We start from the raw sequence: 23,771 nt of genomic DNA, 5'->3' as shown, positions 1-23,771 counted from the left end.
ATGACTCAGTTGGGGATCAAACCCACGGCCTCCCACATCCGAGGCGTACGCTATAACCACTAGGCCACTGGAGATGTCCATGTATGACGTTCCTACTTCCCTCACTATTCTGCCATTTTCTTACTAGAGTGATAGAATTTCAAAGCCCTGTGCACCAAGAAAACTGTTTCACTCACAAAATACAAAAATGTGTGTTTGGTCATAGATAGTATTTACCGAATCGACCAGGGAAAATGCTAAACAACACTGTTTATTTAGGCAGTAAGATGTCAACCAAAGCAAAATAAATATCAAGGTAGACATCTTGCAATGTAGAACTACCAGTGTCCCCACCCCCACAAATTCATCAATCATTATCAGGAGACTGAGGTACATAAAATACCCCTTATAAGCACCTCCAAGTACAACACTGTATATTTAAAGACAGAAGTGATTATAAATAAGAATGACTTCATATTTGTTCTTCTACTTGTATTACAGGAAAGTCTTATTAAACTCCTAGGAAGTGAGACATGGGCCTTAATTGGAGTGCAGCTGATGTACTTGAAAAATTTTGAGTACAATATTCTGAAACTTCAGCAGCAAAAGAAACCAAAACCAGTAACGACAACAAAGAAGGGCAAGTGAGATGACGCAGATACAAGATTGATTCAGTATATGAAATACATTGTACGATCAAAAAGTAATGGATAGAAGAAGGAGAAAAAAATGACAAAATATTTATGTGGCTTAGAAAAAAGACATTATATGAACAAAACAATAACAAAATTGAAAGATGAGTCACAGCAAATATTCATGGATCATTTCAAAATTTTGAATGAGGTGAGAAAGTTCAATGATACATCATTTTGTAAACAAGATAATAATACAAAAAAGTCCAATAAAAATGGATGATACACTATGGAGATTTGAAATTCCTAAATTGACACAAGATGAATCAAACCAATTAGAGGGTGAAATAACTCATTTGGAAGCTTCAAAATGCCTAAAGAATACAACTAAAAGTCCAGGAAGTAGTGGCTTCACTATTGAATTTTATAAATTCTTTTGGAAGGATTTATGACATTTTTTGATCAATTCAATAAATCAAGGATTCAAACAAGGGATTTTTTCTGTAACACAGAGGGAGGGAATTATTATACTATTACCAAAGGCAAATAAATGTAGGGAATTTTTAAAAATTGGAGACCAATTACTTTGCTAAATATTTCATATAAAATAGCATCATCAGTTATAGCTTGCAGAGTAAAGAATATTGATCAAAACTGATACATGAAAGTCAAAAAGGCTTTATGAAAGGTAAATACACTAAATGGGAGAATTAGTCAGACTGATATATGATATTACGTGCTTTACAGAAGAGAAAAATATGAATGGTATTGTTTTACAGGTTGTTCAAAATGGATTTGCATCACATTTTTTATATATTGGACATGGTGTTCAAGGGGATCAACTCTCTCCTTATTTGTTTTTATTAGCAGAAATGTTAGGAATTATGGTTCAGAACAATAATGATATTAAATACATATGCATAAATGTATATGAAAATAAAATGGCACAATATGCCAATGACTAATGACGTATCATTTCTGTTAGATGTTTAAGATAAGTCATTATATGCTATTAGATGAATTTGCATCAATGTTGGGACTGTAGGTGAATATTAACAAAGCATGTCACATGTATACAGTTTCTGAGATGAACCATTGTTCACAGTTATCACACTTTGCTCTTCTCTGTATCCTTCAGATCTTCCAAACCTTTGCAATTATAACCAGGTTTGAGTACACTGTAACCAATTTTGAGTAAATTGTAACCAAGTTTGAGTAAATTGTAACCAAGTTTGAGTAAATTGTATCCAAGTTTGGGGTGCCTCAGGCAATTATCTATTTCAAGAAACAAATGTGATTCAGGTGGCCCTGATAAACCTGCAAAAGAGAAAGCACCTTAAATCTGACAGTGTCCAGGTGCCAGAAGATGGACAGGGCCCTTCCTTATTGTCTTGGTTTGAGTTCTTTACTAGAACAGTGGAAGTCTGCTGACATGCTTATGGTCTCCCCCACAGTGGTGTGGAACAGGGCCCAGCAACTCTTATCACAAAAAGCAGTTTTCAGATATGCCAGTCCAGCTCATGTATCACCCACAGGATACCTGGCACTAAAATATCCTTGTTCCAGGGACCACTGAGCAGCAGGAGCTTCTGCTAAACAGTATCATCGAAGTGACAGCTGTAGCCATTGAGCAAGATGTCCTTGCTTCAAAAGACTGGCATTTTGGCTATGCAATTACTTTCCACAGCTGCCAGGAATTTACTATCAGAATCCAGCGTACAGTATGGATTATTGATGTACAGTGGTCCAGTCTCATATACCTGTTTTAACTGGACACACATGTGTCTCTGTGCCACTGGCTTAGGAGGATGGGGTTAAATAGGTCCCAACCAAGCAGCACTCTGCAAGGCTGTCCAGAAGAAGCTTGTTGCTTAAAGGCAGCACAATAAGGCCCCTGTCACCTTGGAGACTTTGTCAATGTCAATGACATACTCCTGGTCCTTATGCATTAGCATAATAATTGCTGTGCTGCCTACAATATTGAATTGCTCTTAAAGACACACAGCAGTTTATGTTCGTCAAATCGACAATGTGTAGGTGTACATTAAAAGCAATGTGAGGTTGTCCTTTTTGGAATGCAACTGCAAAGGTGGGGCTGTGCTGCTTTCTCCCACAGCCAGGAGAATATGCAGGTTAGTAGTTTTTATCTCATCAATGTGTTTATTGGCTAGCAATTATAAGTCAGGGGACACAACCCGCAGCTCTTCACACAAACGAGTGCTTAGGCCCTGCACTGTCCAGATAATATAGTGCCAGCAAGCTGGCCTAGCAACCTTATGTCCTGTAGACCTTTTGTGACCACACACGGTCAGTGACACGGCGTTGCATGTCTTCAAGCTTTTCCAATGCATATAGATAACAAACCAAGCTATTTGAGTGCAGACATTTCTCTTCCAGATTGACTGGTCGCAGCTCTGATGTTGCAGACTCAGATAGAAGCACCATTTCATGAATGGCATCAATACTTTTTTGCCTGTGAGTAACATTACCTCACTGTTTAGGGATGCCATTGGCAGGCAAAAACAAACCCATTCAGTGCTATGCTTGATCCTGGAAGTCAGAATGTTTGATCTTGGAACAGAATCCAGATACAATTTTGAAAGTCCTGACTACTACTCATAGAAATGATACTTTCCTGCGTTTTTGATAAGAGCTTAATTTACTGGTGTCATTTCTGACTTTTGTAAAAATTAAACATCGTACGTAAAGTCTGGCTTCTTCAGTGTTTTGTATTGGTTAACATTTGCTATCAAATGGAACACTTTACTACTTCGTTTAACTCTCAGATGTAAATCCACACCATTCACAAAATGCTTGTCTTGAATCACATGCCCATGTGCAAATGATCCATAATTTTTAAACTATGTACTTCCTTCATTCATTTTGTTGTTGTTCAATCGATCATTAAATCCTACATTGTGAGGATCATCAGCATCTGTTGTTGGTGATTCTCTTCACTGAAGGCATCCAAGGTACCAGGTTTCCACACAACTGATGCATCAGGATGTATGTTCTTGACTTCTTTTCTGTGAGTACCATTGGAGTAAGCTTGGTATGGGTAAGTGTCAATGCTGCTGCTGAACAGTTTGTTTTTTTAAGTACAAATCCACTTTGCTAACATTGTCAGGGGGGCCCCGAGTGGCCGAGTGGTCTAAAGCGCTCACCGTTCCGGATCACTGCCATCTCACCTCTGTCTGCATATGTTCGAGTCCAAGGCTCGGCTAGCGTGGGTACATGGGAAAGCCTGCCAGTAGCTTCTCGTGGGTCGGTGGTTCTTTCCTGGATTTTCCAGGGTTCTTCCTCCACCAGTTATACTGGCCGCCATATATGGCCTATCTTGTGCTGAAAAATGGCGTTAAACCCTAAAACAACAACAACAACAACATTGTCAGTGCTTGACATGGCTGATGTGAGCCACTTTGACATTGACACCATTTTGAGAACATTGACTTTCAAGTATATGTAACTGTTATTTAGATCAACGTTCAGTTTGTCCTCTGATTCCAAACTTGATGTGAACTGAGATGGTCAAAGACAACACATGATGAAATTCTACGGACTGATTTTTGCATCATCCATCATCATCCTCATCATCTGAAGTCAACAAAATAGCTCTGTCTGGAACATTCACAAGAATTTCAGTGCATCATTTGCTTTTTGTCATCGTAATGTCCAAATCTATGAAGATTCAATTCTCATTGTTTGTCTACCCATGTCTGTAAGGTATGATGGATTTCCGATGTCTCTTTATGCAGTTTATTTGCTGTAGCTTGGAGGATGAATCATTGCCTTCAACATGAGCTATCAAGGAGTTATTTTCCTGTCTGGATGACAACATTTTTGGTGCCATTACTGATGCTTGTCTGGGACATTGTTGGTCAATAAGTAATTTTTGGAGAAATTCTGTTTTTTTTGTCAAGGAAGCATCTTTGAAACCATGCAGTCCTCGAGTCTTGATTGGTTAGATGATGGTTGCACTATACAAAAAGCCAAATTCAACATATCTCCTCAGAGCACAAGTTACATCAGTTACAGTTTAGTCAAGAATCGTTTTCCAAAATGTAGTTTCATAATGACTTTTTCTTTAGATAACAGAATATTCTTTGCCAGATTTCTTTTAATACTAATTATTCACACTGTCCAAATACTAATTATTCACACTGTCCAAATACTAATTATTCACACTGTCCAAATACAATTTACTGACAGGAAAATAATGTGGATGCACTAATTCTCTGTGAATGTGATACATGTTTCTTCCTGCGGCATACAAAGCTATATTACAATCCACTTTGAAAGGAATGACCCCCAGCAACAGAGGGCTGTGTTTCTCTTCTCACTGCACTGTACACGATGATATTAGGCTACACAAAGATCATGTGCAGTTCTTCATTCAATCTGATTTGGTATTACAAAATTCTTGTTGTTCTCAATGATGTTGATAGGATAGTGAGATGTATTTCCACTCGAGAAGGGAAAGGAAACTGGACAGATTTTTGCCATCGGAAAAATCTAACTTGAGATGATGCAAAAAGTTGGATGATCTGAAAGAGCACACTTGGTGATATTTATTGAGCACTTTACCAGACTCAAAATAGCTGAAATAGTTTCAACTTGATGTCAAGCATTAAAATAATGTAATGAATTAATTCTGGTATAAATAATCAGTTTCGAAAAGCCAGGAATATTTTTGTCAAAATGTTCTTGATCTTGATCGTTGTGTATATATACAAGAAAACTTGTTTGATCCTCGGCAGTATTCCAGGTTTTTGAATAGGATCAAAGCATCTTAAGGATGATTTCCGTGTATGGACAGAGGTAGTTTGTCCATGAAACATTAGGACAGTCACTGGGTAATGTTAAATAAAATTAATTATTCATTATTCAATGGCTGACCTGTTCTTAATCTTCACAATATATCGTTAGGTAGTGACACATTGATCCACTGATAAACCCTGTTGGGTTTTCTCCTCCCTTTTAGAGGTGAAACGTGTGTTATGTTCATTCATTTTAAGTTTATGAAGATGGAAGAACCACAACAGATCACACTTACGTACAGAGACTTGCAGAGTCATTTAAAAATACACCTCCAACAAGGCTAATGGAGAGATAAGAGTCTAATCCTCGTAAGATGAAAATGAGGATACCTGTTATGTCTGTCAGGAAAAAGGACATTGGGCTCCAGAATACCCACAACATGAAAGACAGAAGAATTTGGTTCCAAGATAAAAGTAAAGACTCCTTTATCATTGTCAGAAAAGGACATTGGTATTCAGCATCCCATTAAAGTGAGAAAATGAGAATAACGGGGTAGCATTTAGAAGCCAGAAGCAGCAAAATAAAAGAATCCACTACACTGAATACATTTAAAGTAATACAAGCAGAAGGATAAGCAGAACCCATACCAGTAAAATGATTTAAAAAACCAGGAGAGCAAGAAAAATAATTTGCGAGGTTAAGAAATCGCAAAATACTCAATCCAAATCAAATCTTTGTGTGGAATTATACTCGCTAAAGCATACATTTGTTGGGTCTAATAAACCCCAGTCTGATTTTATTATGGAGAATTATGAACCATTCATATCGAAGGGTTCTATATCACTCTTTAGTGATTTGGCCAATCCTATCCTTATTAATATTTTAAGGGATACAGGAGCCTTTCAGAGCCTTTTATTGTTAGGTACCTTGCCTTTTTCTGAGAAGCCTTCTTCTAATGAGTGTTTTTATTCAGGGAGTAGAGTGCGGCTTTGTTAATGTTCCTCTCCGGTAAAATTGACTGGAGTTCACCATGCATACTTGTTCCAAAACGAGATACAACTTTCCATATGTGTACTGATTATAGGAAGGTGAATAGTATGACACAATAGATTCATTCCCATTACCAAGAATCGATGACTGTATTGATGAGATCGGGAATGTCAAGTATGACACCAAATTTTACCTGAAAGGATTTTGTCAAATTCCACTAATGGAAAGGGCAATGGAAAATTTGGCTTTCGTGACTCCAGATGGACTTTACCAATATAAAGTAATGCCGTTTGGGATGAAATGGTCGCCAAGTACATTTCAACGGGTCATTAATATGATTACTTCTGGTCTAGACAATGGTGATGCTTACATCGATGATGTCATCATCTACAATGACAATTCGGAAATTCTTTGACAGACTCACAGATGCATGTTTGACAATTAATTTATCTAAAATTGAGGTCTGGCATGCTAGTGTAACTTTTCTAGGACATATTGTGGGACATGGACAATTTAAACCAATATATGCTAAGGTCAAGGCTATCTCTGATTTCCCTACGCCTGTAAATAAAAAGCAGCTGATGTGATTTTTGGTTATGGTTGGCTACTATCGAAAATTTTGTTCCAATTTTTCTATAATTGCTGAACCCCTGACAAAAACGTTCGTTTGGACTGAAAAATGTCAGGAGGCTTTTGACAAGTTGAAAGCCATACTTAAAAGTGCGCTGGTTCTTACAGCTCCAAATTTCAGCCAACCATTTAAACTGTCTGTTAATGCAAGTGATGTTGGGGTTTGAGCAGTTTTGATTCAAGAAGATGAAAATGGTATTGATCATCCAGTGTGTTATTTTTCTAAGAAATTAAATAAGCACCAAAGAAATTATTTAAGAATCAAGAAGGAATGTTTGGCTTTGATATTAGCATTGCAACATTTTGAAGTTTGCCTTAGTTCAGCTCCTTCTTTGATTATTGTGTTTTTTGACCACAACCCCTTTACTTTCATCGGCAAGATGAAAATGAAAATCAAAGACTACTAAGGTTGAGTTTATTGTTACAGGAATAAAATCTTGACATCAGGCACATTAAGGGAAAAGATAATTTAATATCAGATGCACTTTCCCTGTATAACAATGTATTATTTCATGTACACTGTGTGTAATTCATAAGAGTTATTCTTATGTTTTTCTTTAATGTATGGTATAAAAAAGCTTTATTATAAAAAATCCTTCTTTTTCTTTACGGGGTGGGTGCGGGGAGTGTTACATATATTTGATTTCATTTATATTTGATTTAATTTGTATTTGATATTTTGTTTGTTGGTTTTGGAGTGTTTTTATTTTCTTTACTTGTCAATATAATGTAATTTTGTTTACTAGGAATTTATATTTTCCAGAAAATTCAGTTTAACCTGAGTTTTAACTTAGATACCTAATAATAGAAACAGTTGATTCTATTAGTGACCTAGTTCCTGGTCGTGATTGAAGGTCAAGTAAACAACGTTTTCTAGGAGTAAAATGATTGGTTCTTATCAAGGACTTGCAGTAGCTATGTGACTTTTACATGTAAACATGATAACGTAATCCACTATTTCGCAATATATTTCGCAAATAAGCATTTCCGAAATTGCGAAATACTTAGTATTTAAGGTGATGTTGAGAGAGAGAGAGAGAGAGAGAGAGAGAGAGAGAGAGAGAGAGATCATAGTCCAGGGCTTTTAAACAATTGATGTCAAGTTGTTTTCTTCTATTGTGACCAGAAATTAACTTTTGTGTTTTTGAGTTATTAGTTAATTTTTCTCCAGATTATTTGGACTCTCAAAGATTAATTAGTTTCTCTGGAAATATTGTATTCATACAGAATTCTTGAACAAGGACATTTATTAACAAATCTGTTTGATTTTCCAAGACCGGAGGATAAATTATGTGTTTGTACAAGGAACGGTAGACATCAAACTAATACAGGCTACAGGATATGTCATCGCCATCCATGTTGGAATCTTCGTCGGAATTCAAACTTGAAATCATTAGAACATTTTAATATTAGGACTGCAAAAACTTTATTCGTGGATTATTCTAGTATTATCTTTGGATTTGACTCTGGAAACCGTAAGTCCTCATATCTTTTTCATTTTTACAGTATTTTTCCAGGGAAATAAATTATTTATATTTTTCAAAGCTTGTTGTTTTCACCCTTTCTTGTGTTACTGTTTATTCGAGCCTAAACACGTAACAAAATCGTATATTCGAGAATCGAAATTGCCTATTTGAGCCTCAAGTAATGTGAATAACTCGACGAATATGCGATCTCAAGAGAAATCATGTGATAAAATACATTTCTGAATGGTTCTCTTTAGATCACATATTAGAGTTTTGAAATCTCAAATTTATGCTATCTCAATACATGCGTGAAGATAGTTATGGATGGGGTGGGGTACTCCCAGTATTTTTTAAAATTATTATGGAAGACTCAGAGAAGAAATAAGAAGATTCCAGCTCTTTGTTTCGCAAGGTGGAAGATCAGGACCATGTGTCCTGGATTCACTGCTGACCTGCAGCAGATCGACAATGCACGGAAGACTGCCGTCATTGACAGAAAACTCCCCTGACTGAATGTCAACATTGCCTGCCTCTGCGAGACCCGACTGGCTGGTGGCGGCACCATCAGGGAAGTCAACTACACCTCGGGCCCAGCCAACACCTTTAGCATGCACGTCCCAACCCTCTGCTCACCCACGAGGAGAAAGACAAGTTCTACGATGCTCTGGATCAAGCAATATCCAGTATTACCAACACTGAAGGCCTCCACCTACTTGGAGACTTCAGTGCTAGAGTGGGAGCTGACCACAAGATCCAGTCCACCTGTCTCAGTTCTCATGGAAGGGGCAAGATCAACGAAATTTTCAGCGACTGCTGAAGATGTGCTGCTTAAACAGACTGTGTGTGGTCAGTGTTCACCATCGTCTCCTGAAGACGGACGGATGCCGGATAGCGTGTAGCGTAATCTACGACCGTTAAAATATACCAATTTCCTTGCGACGACGCGTGTTTTATCGGTCCGATCGTCTCCTGAAGACGGACGGATGCCGGATAGCATGTAGCGTAATCTACGACCGTTAAAATATACCAATTTTTCTTGCGACGACGCATGTTTTATCGGTCCGATCAAATCCATCGCGACGCGTTGAAATGGTTTGTCGATAATGGGTGTACTCCCCAAGGGGACGGGTCGATGATCCGTTTTCGGTGCCATTTTCTGACACCTGTCACAGGTGAGACAGAACGGCTTAACATCTCCTTGGACCCCTGGCCAGTAGAATCCCTTGACAAGACGATCACGTGTCTTGGCAAATCCCATGTGTCCTCCCATGAGACTCTCATGCGTGGGTTTCAACACTTCACCTCGCTTCTCCTTGGGCACGACGACGTGCTTGAAGTTTTCGTGTCCTTTCATGGCGTGGCGACACAAGATCCCATTCTTGTATACGAACTTCAATGCGCCATTCGGAGTTTCTTTCTCCGTTCCCGCTGCAGGGTATTTATGCAACTGCGTCAGAATTGCTTCTTACTACTGAAACGTCCTTCACTCGGCCTGAAGTACAGTACTGACCTGTGTTGACGTATCTTCCATCTGCGTCGGTTTCTTCTGGCGACTCTTGGTTCTGGTTTCCACAGCACTCACCGGCGTCAGTGTGCAGGTTTCGGAGTTCGGTTGTGCAAACAACAATATGACTCATATTGGATGCATTCAAATGTTTTCATTTGCTAGGTTGAATTCGGTTATGATATATACCAGCTCTAACAAGCTAATGTCAAGGAACAAATCTACACCACTTCCAACTACTTTCTCTCCGGTCGACCTTCCGGACATGTTTGCAAATTTCTTCCGTGACAAAGTACAAACCATTAGAGATAAGCTTGACATCACAATTTCAATTGACTCGTCGTCACCATATAGTTGGGATACAGAATTTGAGCGGCAACCATTAGCAGCGTTTGAACCTGTCTCTATGGATTTCGTACGTAGAATCCTGATGAAGAGTGCACCAAAGTCACGTGAACTTGATCCAATTCCAACATCACTGCTGCTTGAGTGCTTAGATCCAGTATTGCCTTCACTAACTGATGATATTAATACCTCTCTCTCATCCGGGGAATTCCCATCATTTTTCAAAACTGCCATCGTAAAGCCTCTGCTGAAGAAACCAACACTTGACCATGACGATTTAAAGAACTACCGCCCAGTTTCTAATCTCCAATTCATATAAAAAAATCTTAGAAAAGGTTGTTCTATCCCAGCTTGTATCTCATCTAAATTCAAACAGTCTTTATATCAATGTACAATCTGCATATTGCCCTTGCCACAGTACTGAAACTACTCTTCTAAAAGTAGTTTATGACATTCTCTCTGCGTTGGATAGCGGAAAGATGACAGTCCTCACCCTCCTTGATTTGTCTGCAGCATTTGACACAATAGACCATGATACATTACTTCACCGTCTCCAGCATGTATTTGGCATTCATGATACAGCCTTACTGTGGTTCAAGTCCTACTTGGTCAACATGACACAAATTGTATCTGCAAATGGAATACACTCCAGCCAGTTGATCTATGTTGTGGTGTTCCAAAGGGGTCTGTTCTTGGACCTGTTCTCTTCATTCTGTACACTCAGTCGCTTTCAAGTGTCATAGATCATCATCCAGTGTCTCACCAATTGTACGCTGATGACACCCAAATATACAAATCTAGCCACACAACTGAAGTTGATGCTAACATCCAAGGTGTAGAGAGGTGCATTTCCGATGTGAAATCATGGATGACATGTAACAAGCTGCAGATGAATGATGATAAAACTGAGGCCATTCTGATCACAACACAAAAACTTTCTCATTTACATCCTTTACCTCAAACAATAAATATCAGCAGCACCAACATTAAATTCACACAATCAGTACGAAACCTAGGTGTTACTCTGGACAGTACTCTCATATTGCACCACCATGTCATGAACATATGCAAGGCTGCATATCTTGAGCTGAGACGCATCAGCTCAATTCGCAAATATTTTTCGCTGATGCCACTAAAACACTTGTGTGTTCAGTACTTTCAAGACTGGACTATTGTACTCAATTCTGTCTAGTTCATCTCAATATCTGCTCCAGAAACTTCAAAAAGTTCAAAACACAGCTGCTCGGAACACACTTAGATCAGAGCACACCTCCCCGCTGCTCTGTACCCTACACTAGCTATCCATTCGATCCAGAATCAAACACAAAATTTGTTCTCTGTGCTACGTTTCACTGTCGGACTCTAGTCCAACATACCTATCCGACCTCACCCATGTGTACACACCAGGAAGATACTTACGCTCCTCTTCTGACAATCGTATACTCATTATTCCCACTATGAAAACAAAGTCATATGGATAGCGTTCTTCTGCATACCAGGGCCCAGCAACGTGGAATGAATTGCCCACTGAACTTAGACACAAAGACACAGTGATCACATTCAAGACGGTTCTCAAAACTCACTTATTTCGACTGCAAGAACAAACTTAAAGACCTAATAATGTTTCCTACCTTAAATATTCTCAGCATGTTTTTTAATGTTTTCTAATTCCAAGGTGTTTGTTTTTGTAATCATGTCATTATAAGCTTTTTATCTTATAGGTGTTGTCTAATGTTGTAAAGCGCTTATAGCTTCTAAAGATTAGGCGCTATACAAAGTCCTCATTATTATTATTTAGTCTGATTCTTTTTAGCATTCCACTCCAAGCAAAATATCGGCGATATAGTAGATATCAACTCTTCTCATTTGGACCATATTTGAAATGGACATGAGAGAAATATATTATGAAACAACCGTATGGGGGAGGGGAGAGGGATTAGGGACAGTACTACCAAACTACTGAAATCATTAAAGCCTGTTTTCAGATCTGTTATAGCCACCTAAAGCAAACAATCAATTAAAATAGAGTTGGTTCATTTTTCTTTTAATTTCATGTATTTCCTTCATTCTTTCATCTAGAAGTATCAAGGTCACGCCCTTCTCGGAATTACACACGGCGAACGCGTTGAACCACATGACCTTACCAAAAAAAAAAAAAAACACACACACACAAAAAAATCATACATGTATAGCTAATGTTTTCGGTCCCGGTGAAGAGTTAGCAGAGATCGAGATATTAAATTGGTAACAAGTAGACATGCGCAGTTGTTATTATTCACGTTTCTTTCATATTTCTATATCTATTTCTGATGCTTGTTTCGAAGTATCTCTTGTTCTTGAACATTTTGCGAGATGATTGACAAATTACAGAAAAATATTTTCAAAACTTTTGAATACGTCATTTAATTATATACTTAAGCGTGAAATAGTGAGGCATATTGGTGAAATAATTTTCTAATTTTTTTCATCCCTACAATTTCATATGTAAAAAATATATTTATATTTTCACACGTGAAAATATGATTTCCCATCATGCCATGCGACCATTGCTATATGTGCCTACCAAAGTTGTGCATGCAGCAACTAAAACTAGTTCTTTGTGAGCTAAAACAAATAAATAGAAGCTGCCTTACATTACGACGTGAAAATTAATCGTCGATATAGAAGTGTGAGCAGACGCCGTTCGCGTCTTTCTGGAGTTATTTCACTTACTTCTTTGACAACAACGATAAACCAACTTTGATGTACTGCTGAATCGGGCTTTGTTTTCAGATAGGATCCAATAGTTTACAAAATAAAAACAAATGTAATTTACTGTGACAGATTAGGTCAGCCCAATCCTACCGCTTCTTAAGTCACGTATGTTTTATATGATCAGCCGGGGCCCTGAGTGGCCGAGTGGTCTAAAGTGCTCTCCGTTACGGATCACTGCCATCTCACCTCTGTCTGCGTGGGTTCGAATCTCTGATTCGGCCAATGTGGGTATGTGAGAAAGCTTGCCAGTAGCTTCTCGTGGGTCGGTGGTACTTTCCGGGGTTTTCCCGGGTTCTTCCTCCACCATTAATACTGGCCGCCATGTATAGCCTATCGTGTGCTGAAAAATGGCGTTAAACCCTAAAACAACAACAACAACAATATGATCAGCCTATGAAAGTAAGGCGATTTTACGAAAAGGGGCGGGGACGAGCTTTCTGTGCCGAAGAATGATTTTTAACAATTGACCCCAGATTGTATTTATTTATTTATTTATTTATTTATTTATTTATTTATTTATTTATTTATTTATTTATTTAAATATATGTGCAATTACAATGATTTAGCTTACCTGTCCTCGAGAAAGTTTGAGAATGAATTCCACTCTCAGCATATCAGAAGCTATTCCAACAAAAGTATAAAGTTATTTTGCTTCAATTTACAATGAGTTTCAATCTCAGCTAAAGTTTATAGCGGCTATCATGAAACAAATGATATGCATTCAATTTTATCTGACATATTGGAGTCTTCCTAAAAACATAAGTAGTATATGAGGGAATGATAAAGCCCTATGGAGAATATAGTATGGCAACTTAGGGACGGTATAGAGCCCAATGGAAATTTAACATTATCGGTTTTGCGCCTGTATGGTGATATTTTGGAAATATTATCGAAAATCAGAGACAAAATGTTGACCTATGGCAATTTAATATTTGTGGTTTGGAGCTGGTATGGGACAAGATGGAATTTAACGTGATCAGTTTTGTCCCGTTATGGGCCACCACGGGAATCTGGTGCTATTGGCCTCTGCAGGAATTTAACCGAAATGGGACGGTATGGGGATTTATTGGTGGTTAATGGCTTCCTGTGGAAATTTAACATTAAGATAATACCATCTGGGGCGGATATACTACAACAGATGAACGTCCCTGGGTGTGATAAATACGTAAGTTGTGACAAACCAGCATATCATTGTCACGGTTATGGATTCTATGGGAATTTAAAATTATTGCAAAATTTGTGGTAGTTTAGAGTGTTCGGGAATTTAACATATGGTACGTAATAATTAAAACATTACGGGAAACTCTCTTTCTCTCTCTCTCTCTCTCTTGGACGGTTTGACTTAACTTTACCATCATTCATAAGTCCAGAGACATCGTCGAATGACACAAACGAAAATCCCCAACGATCGTATTTTCGTGGATTTTCGCCCTTATCTAGCTACTTGAATCGGGGGGGGGGGGTAAGACCAACTTCAGCGCATTAAATACGTTACAGGATGTGTACCTCGTAACCGACAAATTTACCTTAAGGTATCGACAGGCTATTGGAACTATTTATCATTCATACTATGAACGCTGTAGTTAGATCCAAAGGAAAATGAAAACATACGGTTACGACAAACCATATTCTTGTAGGTTACTTGGTGGGTGCAAGTTCAGTTTCATTATTTTCGTCCAGTGCAATTTGTTTTTCTCTCTCACTCCAGATTTTTGCATAATTTTTCCCTTACGTACGAAATATTTGCGGGCACCATCGCGTCTATACCAACTGAGAGGAAGTTCTAACTGGTGGAGGAGAGTGTAATACAGTTTTGCCACTAGGATGAATAGATGACAATGGTTTCGGATCCTTCATCAAGCCCTCAGGAGTGAGAAGGGGTACAAAATATAGAAAGTGATCTAGTCTTGTTCGTATTTCAGCCACTCTTTCGTAGGAAGCATTCAAATGTGCATCAACGAGAAGTTTAAATGGCTAACCATACATTCTCCATACTCCGTCTCAAATCAAAGATGAGAAAAACTTTTTTCGTTTTTTATTTTGCCTCTAAAAACGCGTTTTTTAAAGTTTTTTTTATTTTTTTGCGTTTTTTATATTTGGTACTTCCATTTTTTTATCATCGGACATACAGGTTATAATATGGAGGAAACCATAGAGTGGTCAGATCAGTCAGATGGTGATAGCGACATTGAGTGAAAAAAATTTAAATGTTATTTGGACTACGGTTTAAAACTTTTGACATTTTTTCATATTTGTATCACTGAAACTTTAAAACTGGTATGTAGCGTGTAAATAAGTAAAATATTGATTTTTGTGTTGCCTAAAAACTACTTGAACGCTTTTTCTTTCGTTTTTTATTTATTGAGAAAAAAATGCGTTTTTTTACGTTTTTTATTTTAATTTTAACGTTTTTAACATCTATGTCTCAAATAAACAGGTAGCAGCAGAGAGGGTGAACAGACCACTTAGGGGAATGGTCACCCTTGTGTTTTACCAAAAAAAATAGTGACCACTCATAGAGGTCAATTACCACGTCTACGATTATTGTTTGTCCCAAACAGAACCGTAGACGCCCCTCTCTGCTGCTATCAATATTGTGAATCATCATCTGAATCATGGGAATCTTCATCTGTTTCATCTTCATCTGAATCTTCGGAATTTGTTCTATGTTTCAAGTAATATTCAAGTTCTGATGGTGGTTTTTCTATTTTTGGATTTATGTTCTTTCTGTGTTTATAATATATCATCAAACTTCTGTATTCCTCTTCTGCTGATATTAATTAAATTATCATGTTATAATAAAATGATACATCCAGAACAGCTCGAGAACGATTAGAAGCAATTAAAAAATTTCTTCCTGTCAAAGACTCATTTAGAAAAAATCTACAAGCGCAGCAAGAAGCAAAAGTTGAGTATGAAGAGGACACTAAAAAACTGTTTAAGCCCGTCACTGCAGCTACTAAGAAAGTTAGAACTGTCATCAAAGAAGATCTTCTTCCGGTATCAAAACAAACTGCAGCGCTGACTGAACAGACAATGGAGATTTTACGAAATCTTCCAACTAATATAGCTGCGGCTCAGCCTCCACCTGTTGGTGAGGAAATACTTGAAGGTATTGGAAAACTTCGTACTGAAGTCGCCGATGTGAGAAAAAAACTTGCATCTGAACCCAAAACAGTAGAAGAGAGCTTAAGATTAATTGCAAGATTTAACGAAGGAGTTGTTGAGGAAATTAGAAACACTGAAAGAGAGAGATTACCTGAGTTGATATCAAAAAATATATCTAATAAATCTAATTTTTTAAAACCCTTTTATGGAAAAACAACTGATGATGATTTCATTAAATGGATATATCGCGTATATTACAATAAAAAACAAGCTAGAGGTCAAGAATTTAAAAGACTTAAAGAAGAAGTAGAAAGATTTAGAGGGGGACGGGAACAACCAAAACAAGGAGAGTCCTCCCAGTATCAGCTTCCTCCACCTCTGCAACAAATAGAACAACAACAACAATCTTCTTCGCCACAGCAAAGGTTGCTGTCGAAAATTAAAAAGGCTAAAGAGTCACTTAAATCACCCTTCTCGAAGAAAATTTCTGCACCGAAAATGACATTTACACCGACAGGTTCACCACATGGATTTCGAGAAGGTGAATCATCCCCGGACACCACTGAAGTACCTACTCCGGTAATGCAACCACCACCCCAAGATGAACCTAAAACAGGATCTGGTTTATGTCCTGATAATATCATCAATGACGTGTCACGGTTAGAGGTTCTCATAGGAGGAAAACGTGCCGGAAATAATTCACCAGAAATAACCAATGAAGCAGCTGATATTTGTCGGCAACTATTTCAAGGTGGTATCATGGATATTGGCGTTTACCGAGAACTTATTGATGAGCTCGTTGATGACTAGTTGTTAGATAAATGGTAAATAAAATAAGATGATTGTGCATGATAATCATCGTAAACCCACACAGGTTAGAGCGGTAAACTCACGATTACCAATCTATGAAGCAATTTACGGAGATGGACTTGGTGATGTCATTCGAGGATTATTCACGAGGATAGCTCCAAAAGTAGCACCCGTCGCAAACAATTATCGATGAAGGCTATTGATATTGTTCGTGATAAAGCTCCTGGTGCAATTGTCAATGTTGCTGGTAAGGCGTTCTCGGCGATCAAAGAAAGATTATCACGATTATTGCGACGAAAACAACAATCACCGGTGAAACTGGCAAGTACTGAGGTGATGCCTGCAGATGTCAGTAAAATAATAAATCAGGCTGCAAATCAAAAACTAGCGGCGATATCTGAAGAAGCAGAAAAAAATATAACAGCAAATTTAATAGCAGGGGGCGGTCTTCGTCGACGATGATCATCATTTGGAAAAATGGTAACTATAATAAAATGTTCAGGCGCGAATCAGACCCAGCATTTGATATGGAGGCACCTGTCCTTAAGTACGAGTCAGTACGTGATTATCAGTTTTATTCTTATGACGCAAGACAACCAAATCATCCGGGGAGAATCGAATTACAGGTTCATGATACAAGTAGATATTTCTTGCCCGCTGAAGCGTTTATTGAAGTAGAAGGTACACTTGTAAAGGGGGATAATACGGCATATGGTGCCAATCTGCGTGTTGGTTTTGTCAACAACGGAATTATGGCACTGTTTGATAGCGCCACATACATGATTGATGGAAAAAATATTGAATCAATTCAGAAGGATGTTGATGTTGCTACAACAATAATTGGTCTGGCGAGATATTCTGACGACTTTACAAGATCAGCTGGTCCAACAATGATGTTCGCTAAAGATATCACCGACAACGCTAACCATAATCAGTATATCAAGTTATACACGCCAAGGGCTACTGCAGTTGATAATCAGGCAGAAGGTGCCAACCCAGACCGTGAAGGTAGACCAGCTGCTGAATTTGAAATCATAAAAGATATTGCCCCGACTTTCAACCTAGGATTTGCAACACGCCGATCAGCGCTGTCGGGAAATAATAGAAATTTTTCGTGTGCAATTCCATTATCTCACATCTTTGGATTTTGCAGAAATGTTAGAAAGGTCATCTTTGGAGCTAAACACACAATTGTGCTCGTAAGAAAAGGTGATGATAATGATGCAATCTGGCGAGGTGCTGGTGTTGCTGATGCTGGTAAAGTAGATATAACAAAACTTTCATTGTGGATGCCAGTAATGACTCCATCTATTACTGAGGAACAAAAATTACTATCTTTTATGGATCAAGGCGGCAAATCATTGCTATCATGGTTAACAGTAACCACAGATGCTGCTCAAAGCAATATTAATGGTTTATTTACATGGCATATAGCATCACAACAGGGTGTTTCTGCACCACGACATATTTTTATTGCACTACAAGATAATGCTCGGACGAATAATCAACAACGTTCACATATGATATTTGACAACCTTGGAGTTAATGAAGTTTCCTTACGGATAAATGGACATCAAGAACCAACAGAAAATATACAACTAAATTTTGTTCAAAATCATGTAGCGCGCGCATATCATCGTTTAATGTCATTCATGGGACGTGATCAAAATATAGATACCGGCTTGCAAATATCACAACTAGATTTTACAGGTCTATATCCGATTTATTATTTTTCACTAGAACATCTTGATTTATCCAAACAATCTGTTGTTGATATACACTTTCGAGCTCATGTTACTAACCCTCCTCCTGATATAGCTGGTCCGCCAATTGTTCGCGGCGCCTACAAAGCGATCGCGGTCATACTTAGCGACAAGGCCATGTTACTTGAAGGTGGTAGTGGTCGAATGAGAGTTGTTGATGCACCGGTGGAAAATCTTTAATCGTGCTATTTAGAAAAATATATTTTATATAAAAATGTCGTATGGTCATGTTAATGTTACTCTGACCCCGGGTCAGGTAAAAAAGCTTCAATCAAAAACCGCCAACAAATGCGGAACTAAAATATCACTAAAACGAGATCAGATTGGTGGTGGTCCAAACAAATTATCGTTGACAAATAATCAGATTAAACATTTCAATAAAGCCCTAGAATCAAAAACTGGAGTTCAATTCCATCTCTCCCCGAGCGCCATCAAAGACATGGTTAAAACGGGTGGTATATTTCCATTTCTTGCGGCCATTCCGGCATTAATAGCTGCAGCTGCTCCAGCCTTAGCAAAAGCGGCCGCGTTAGGTGTTGCTGGAGGTGTTGCTGGAGCGGCGGGTAAAAAAGTTTTCGAAAAAGTTACTGGTGGACGATATAACAAAAAAAAGGGACGCGGTCTAAGATTACCGGGATCTCGTTGGGGGAGAGGCCTAAGGCTTCCAGGGTCACTTCGTTAGACGCTCCAGCATCAAATTTTGATTTACTTGATGCTGCTAAAAAATTAAAAATATCTGCCTTTAGAGGTGTTTTTATGCGAGATCAATTACCGAAACAACCAAACAAACTAGAAACAGGTATTATTAATCTTGACAAAGGTTCCGGACCTGGTACTCATTGGGTATCATACGCGGTTGACCCGCGTGGAATTGTTTATTTTGATTCGTACGGGTTAGCTCCACCTGTTGAATTTATCAAGTATGTCGCACCACTCCACGCAACAACTAGCGGTTATAAAGTTTGGTATTCAACGCTACCCACACAAACAATGACAGATCCGCCAATATGCGGCCGTGAAGTAATTAATGTACTCGACGCTATATCAAAATCATCCAAGCCGCCACATAAAGTCGTGCACGATTATACAAGCAACCGATATGTTGCGCGTAAAGCATTTTAAACAACGGATCTTATTATAATGGTTGATATTTACGGAAGATCTTCTACTGGTAAGAAAATAAAATCCGACGTTGATCTGTCAAAGTATGCGACTAAAGATGACCTCGATGATATTATGAACCTTGCTGGAGTTGACCCAGATGAAGTTGTTATTTTTCAAGATCGATATGGTAAACTAAAAACCAGCAATATCAAATGGAATGATATAGTCCGGCGAGTACTCGGTGCAGTTACGGATAATATTCCCGTGTTTACTGACGGTGGTAGAATCAGAGATTCAAGTATGTCACTTAAAACCATCAGAGATGAAATTGCAAAAAGTGTTGCTAATCGCGTGAGAAACACCGGTGACACGATGACAGGTGAACTCAACATGAGCGGGAACAAAATAGTAGCTGTAACAGCTCCAAAATCTGACAACGACGTCGCAAACAAACTATACGTCGACGACGTGGATGGAAAACTATCCACGCTACGGGCTGAGTATGACGTTCACACGGGCGCGTTTACAAGGCTTCGAAGAAATTTTCAGAAAACCGATGATGCCATAAATAAGTTCTTTGGAACTCCTTCCGTCATTGACATGAAACTCGTTGATATCAAAAGTAACCTAGACACGATCAAACAAAGACAGCAAAACATCGTAGCGGGAATTCCTGAGATTGTCAGCAAAACCAATTTGATTAAAATTCCAGCTGGAATAACTCCCGGGCATATTACAAACATCGTATGCACGGTATCATCGGGATTTGCAACATGGTCAAAACAAAATAATACCATCAAATATACCGCAACAACCACTGGCGTGTACAGGCTGTCTGTGTTTAGTGCTGCAAAATTTGAAATATTTACAACGTTTCCATGGCGTCATTCCACCGACAGGTTTTCCGGGGTTGTATCTGTTGTATTAAATAGCGGAACCGAAGAAATATTTATCCTGGATGCAGATGATAAGACATTAACCGCAACATCTTACTGGTGGTGTTTGGAATTTGTAGCTGAAGCACATCAATTGGTTACTGTATAAAAATATATATGGACGGTGCACAATACAGATACAATCAAGCGCGTGAATGGCAGGCGACGCTAAAAGATCAAGTCGATCAATATACAGTAAAAGCAAAAAGATATCGACGACGATTGGTTATCGTTGATGTGATTGTTTATTCAGTATCCGCTGTTGTTGCTGGAACCGGTGTAATATTATCAGCGTTGACAACGATGGCACCAGTAGCTGTAACTATCTGTATTTCAGCAGCAACAACTATTGCAGGTGTGCTTGGTATCATCACAAAAAAAATATGTACTTGTACGAACGAAAAATTATCCGATTACAAAATAAAATTACATACAGCGACGGTAGCATACTCGAAATTATCCTCGTTGTTATCAGCAAGTCTCAGTGATGGAATTATATCTGATTTCGAATTTTCAATGATGACCAAAATATACGATGAAGGTATTAAAGATACAAGTATCAATAATGACAGAATTACTCCAGCAGATCGTGACCAACACAACTCCGCCAAAGATAACGATGATCTCGGTAAGTTCAACTAATCCTGAATTTAGTGTTAATTTTCCTACTGCAATTCCAGTAAAAGAAATAGCACTAGCACAATTACGAGTATATTACAGCTGGCCAAATATCAGATCAAAATCATTTCATGATACACCAGCAAATAATTCGCTTGTATTTACTAACAAGAACAAATCCGATGGAACACCTGACTGGGTTGTTGTTGGAATACCAACCGGCAGTTACCAGATTGAAGAGATCGGTGAGGAATTTGCGCGTAGAATAAAATCAATAACGGGAAAGGAATCAAAAATATCAATAAACGTTCATGAGCCGACGTTGTCCTCGACGGTTGAAATAAACTCGCCTGATTATGCCGTTGATATTTATCAATCTTCAATCAGATCAGTGCTAGGATGGCCTGAAATTCCCCCGGTGCATAAAGGACCACCAGAACCAACTCGGGATGATTTTACGTCAAAGACCAGTCTTCGTCATGATATTAAAATGAATTCAGAATGGCTAGATTACATAGAAGTAAAACCAGGATGGAGGGGGGGAACACCTGTATATGATCCTAGAGCTCTTTTGTATAATCTTAATGAACGTGTTATTGCTTTGAATATTGATTCTATATTTGCTTCAATAAACTTAGACCATGAAATACAGGTAAATAATTTACGTGATAGTTTTCAAGAGTATTTATTTGATTCAACATCCGCGCGCGATAATATTATTAGGTACATAGAAGTTTTAAATTATATAGTTAATTCTTCTGAAGTTATCTATAACAGAATTAGAGATATGGTTCTTAAGTCATCAAGCGATTATAAAAAATCCTTCGCAGCCAAGTACAAAATACCCGAAGCTGACATTGTAACGTTTAAGTTTCCTGATTATAATCCGGATAAATTAAGAAAATCTGTCAATGATGTCATTGATGAGTTTTTTCCTAAAATACTCGATGCATGGAAAAAACTAGCACCATTAGCAGTTGTTCTTAGATATGATAATGATCCACATGGCGGCGGAAGACACGTATCCCCGCGGATCGTTAATATAACACCGACGGTCGCGGTCAATCTAGTTTGTGACGTAATCGATGGCAGCTATCAAATAGATCTCGGAAGATCTAATCAGGCTCAACAAGGATACATCCTATACACGTTCACACCACAAGTCCCCCCTGGAAATTTAATCGTGCAAGAACCAACTAATCCCGTGTATTTGCGGTGTCACAATAATATGTTAACACGAATCAATTTTAAACTCACAGACCACCTTAATCGCTTGATTGACATACGTGAAGAAGAGCTTGTAATAAATCTGTATGTAAAGTCGTAAAGACTTCCGTCTTAAGGATTTCTGTCGTAAAGACTTCCGTCTTAAGGATTTCTGTCGTAGATCTTCAGAATCAAATTCGATCAACTTAAAAAAATATTTTATTATTACTGGCACAAATTTGTGTTTGGTACAAATTAATCGGCCCAGGCAACTAAAAAAGCTAGTCGATGAAAGTAAAATTAAAATTTCTATCACAAAAAAAATAATATTTATTAATTTTCCTGATTTTTACTGAAATTGTACAAATTACTTGATTTTGACTACCAACTACCCCGTCAGAAACATAAAAATGCACGAACTACTTGATTTTGACTACCAACCCCCCCGTCAGAAACATAAAAATGCACGAACTACTTGATTTTGACTACCAACTACCCCGTCAAAATCAAGAAAGTTCTAACCTTGTCAAATTTGTTCCTAATAAATTTTATTTATTAATAATATTATTTTTACTGAGATTTTTATTTTTTTTTACTAAAATACAACGAAATTGCTCAATTTTCCTGATTTTGACTACCAACTACCCCGTCAGAAATCAAGTAATTCGTGCATTTTTCTTTGATTTTGACTACCAACTACCCCGTCAAAATCAAGTAGTTCGTGCATTTTTCTTGATTTTAGTAAAAAAAAAATAAATTAATTCAGTAAAAATAATATTATTAATAAATAAAATTTATTAGGAACAAATTTGACAAGGTTAGAACTTTCTTGATTTTGACTACCAATACACGTGGTCAGCGTTGACTTGGACCCCAGTTACCAAAACTTTCATTTTCATTATCACCAGTAACGAAGTTACCTTGGATCGTTTCACCAGTAACGAGGTTACCTTGGATCGTTTCACCAGTAACGGGGTTACCTTGGATCGTTTCACGATCTGACATTATTTTTCTTAATAGTCTTATGCGAGTACTAATCGTTTTCTTTGCCTCATACTCGTGGGATAATAACGACTTAATTCTTTCTACGGCGGTAGAAAGAGGAACGAACTCCTTCACATGATCATCTTCTACGGTAGCTAGCGACTGAAACATTGCCGATTGAATCC

The 23,771-nt window shown here is 38.0% G+C and overlaps 1 protein-coding gene across 2 annotated transcripts in view; it reads left to right on the top strand.

Moving 5' to 3' along the window:
• The window catches only part of LOC149788929 (serine/threonine-protein kinase Nek4-like), a 110,384-nt gene extending 101,851 nt beyond the window's left edge, over positions 1 to 8,533 (top strand). For both annotated transcript variants that reach the window (XM_089975071.1, XM_089975070.1), the window contains exon 11: positions 481 to 8,533. In XM_089975071.1, coding sequence (XP_089831197.1) covers positions 481 to 627 — 147 coding nt within the window. In that variant the 3' untranslated portion in view covers positions 628 to 8,533. The remainder of the gene's footprint in view (positions 1 to 480) is intronic.
• Positions 8,534 to 23,771: the final 15,238 nt, after the last annotated feature.

Source organism: Sinohyriopsis cumingii, chromosome 11 (genome assembly GCF_028554795.1).
Source record: "Sinohyriopsis cumingii isolate HCF-2022 chromosome 11, ASM2855479v2, whole genome shotgun sequence".
Taxonomy (NCBI): domain Eukaryota; kingdom Metazoa; phylum Mollusca; class Bivalvia; order Unionida; family Unionidae; genus Sinohyriopsis; species Sinohyriopsis cumingii.
Note: the sequence above shows the minus strand (reverse complement) of the source record. Positions and strands in the feature narration are given on the sequence as shown.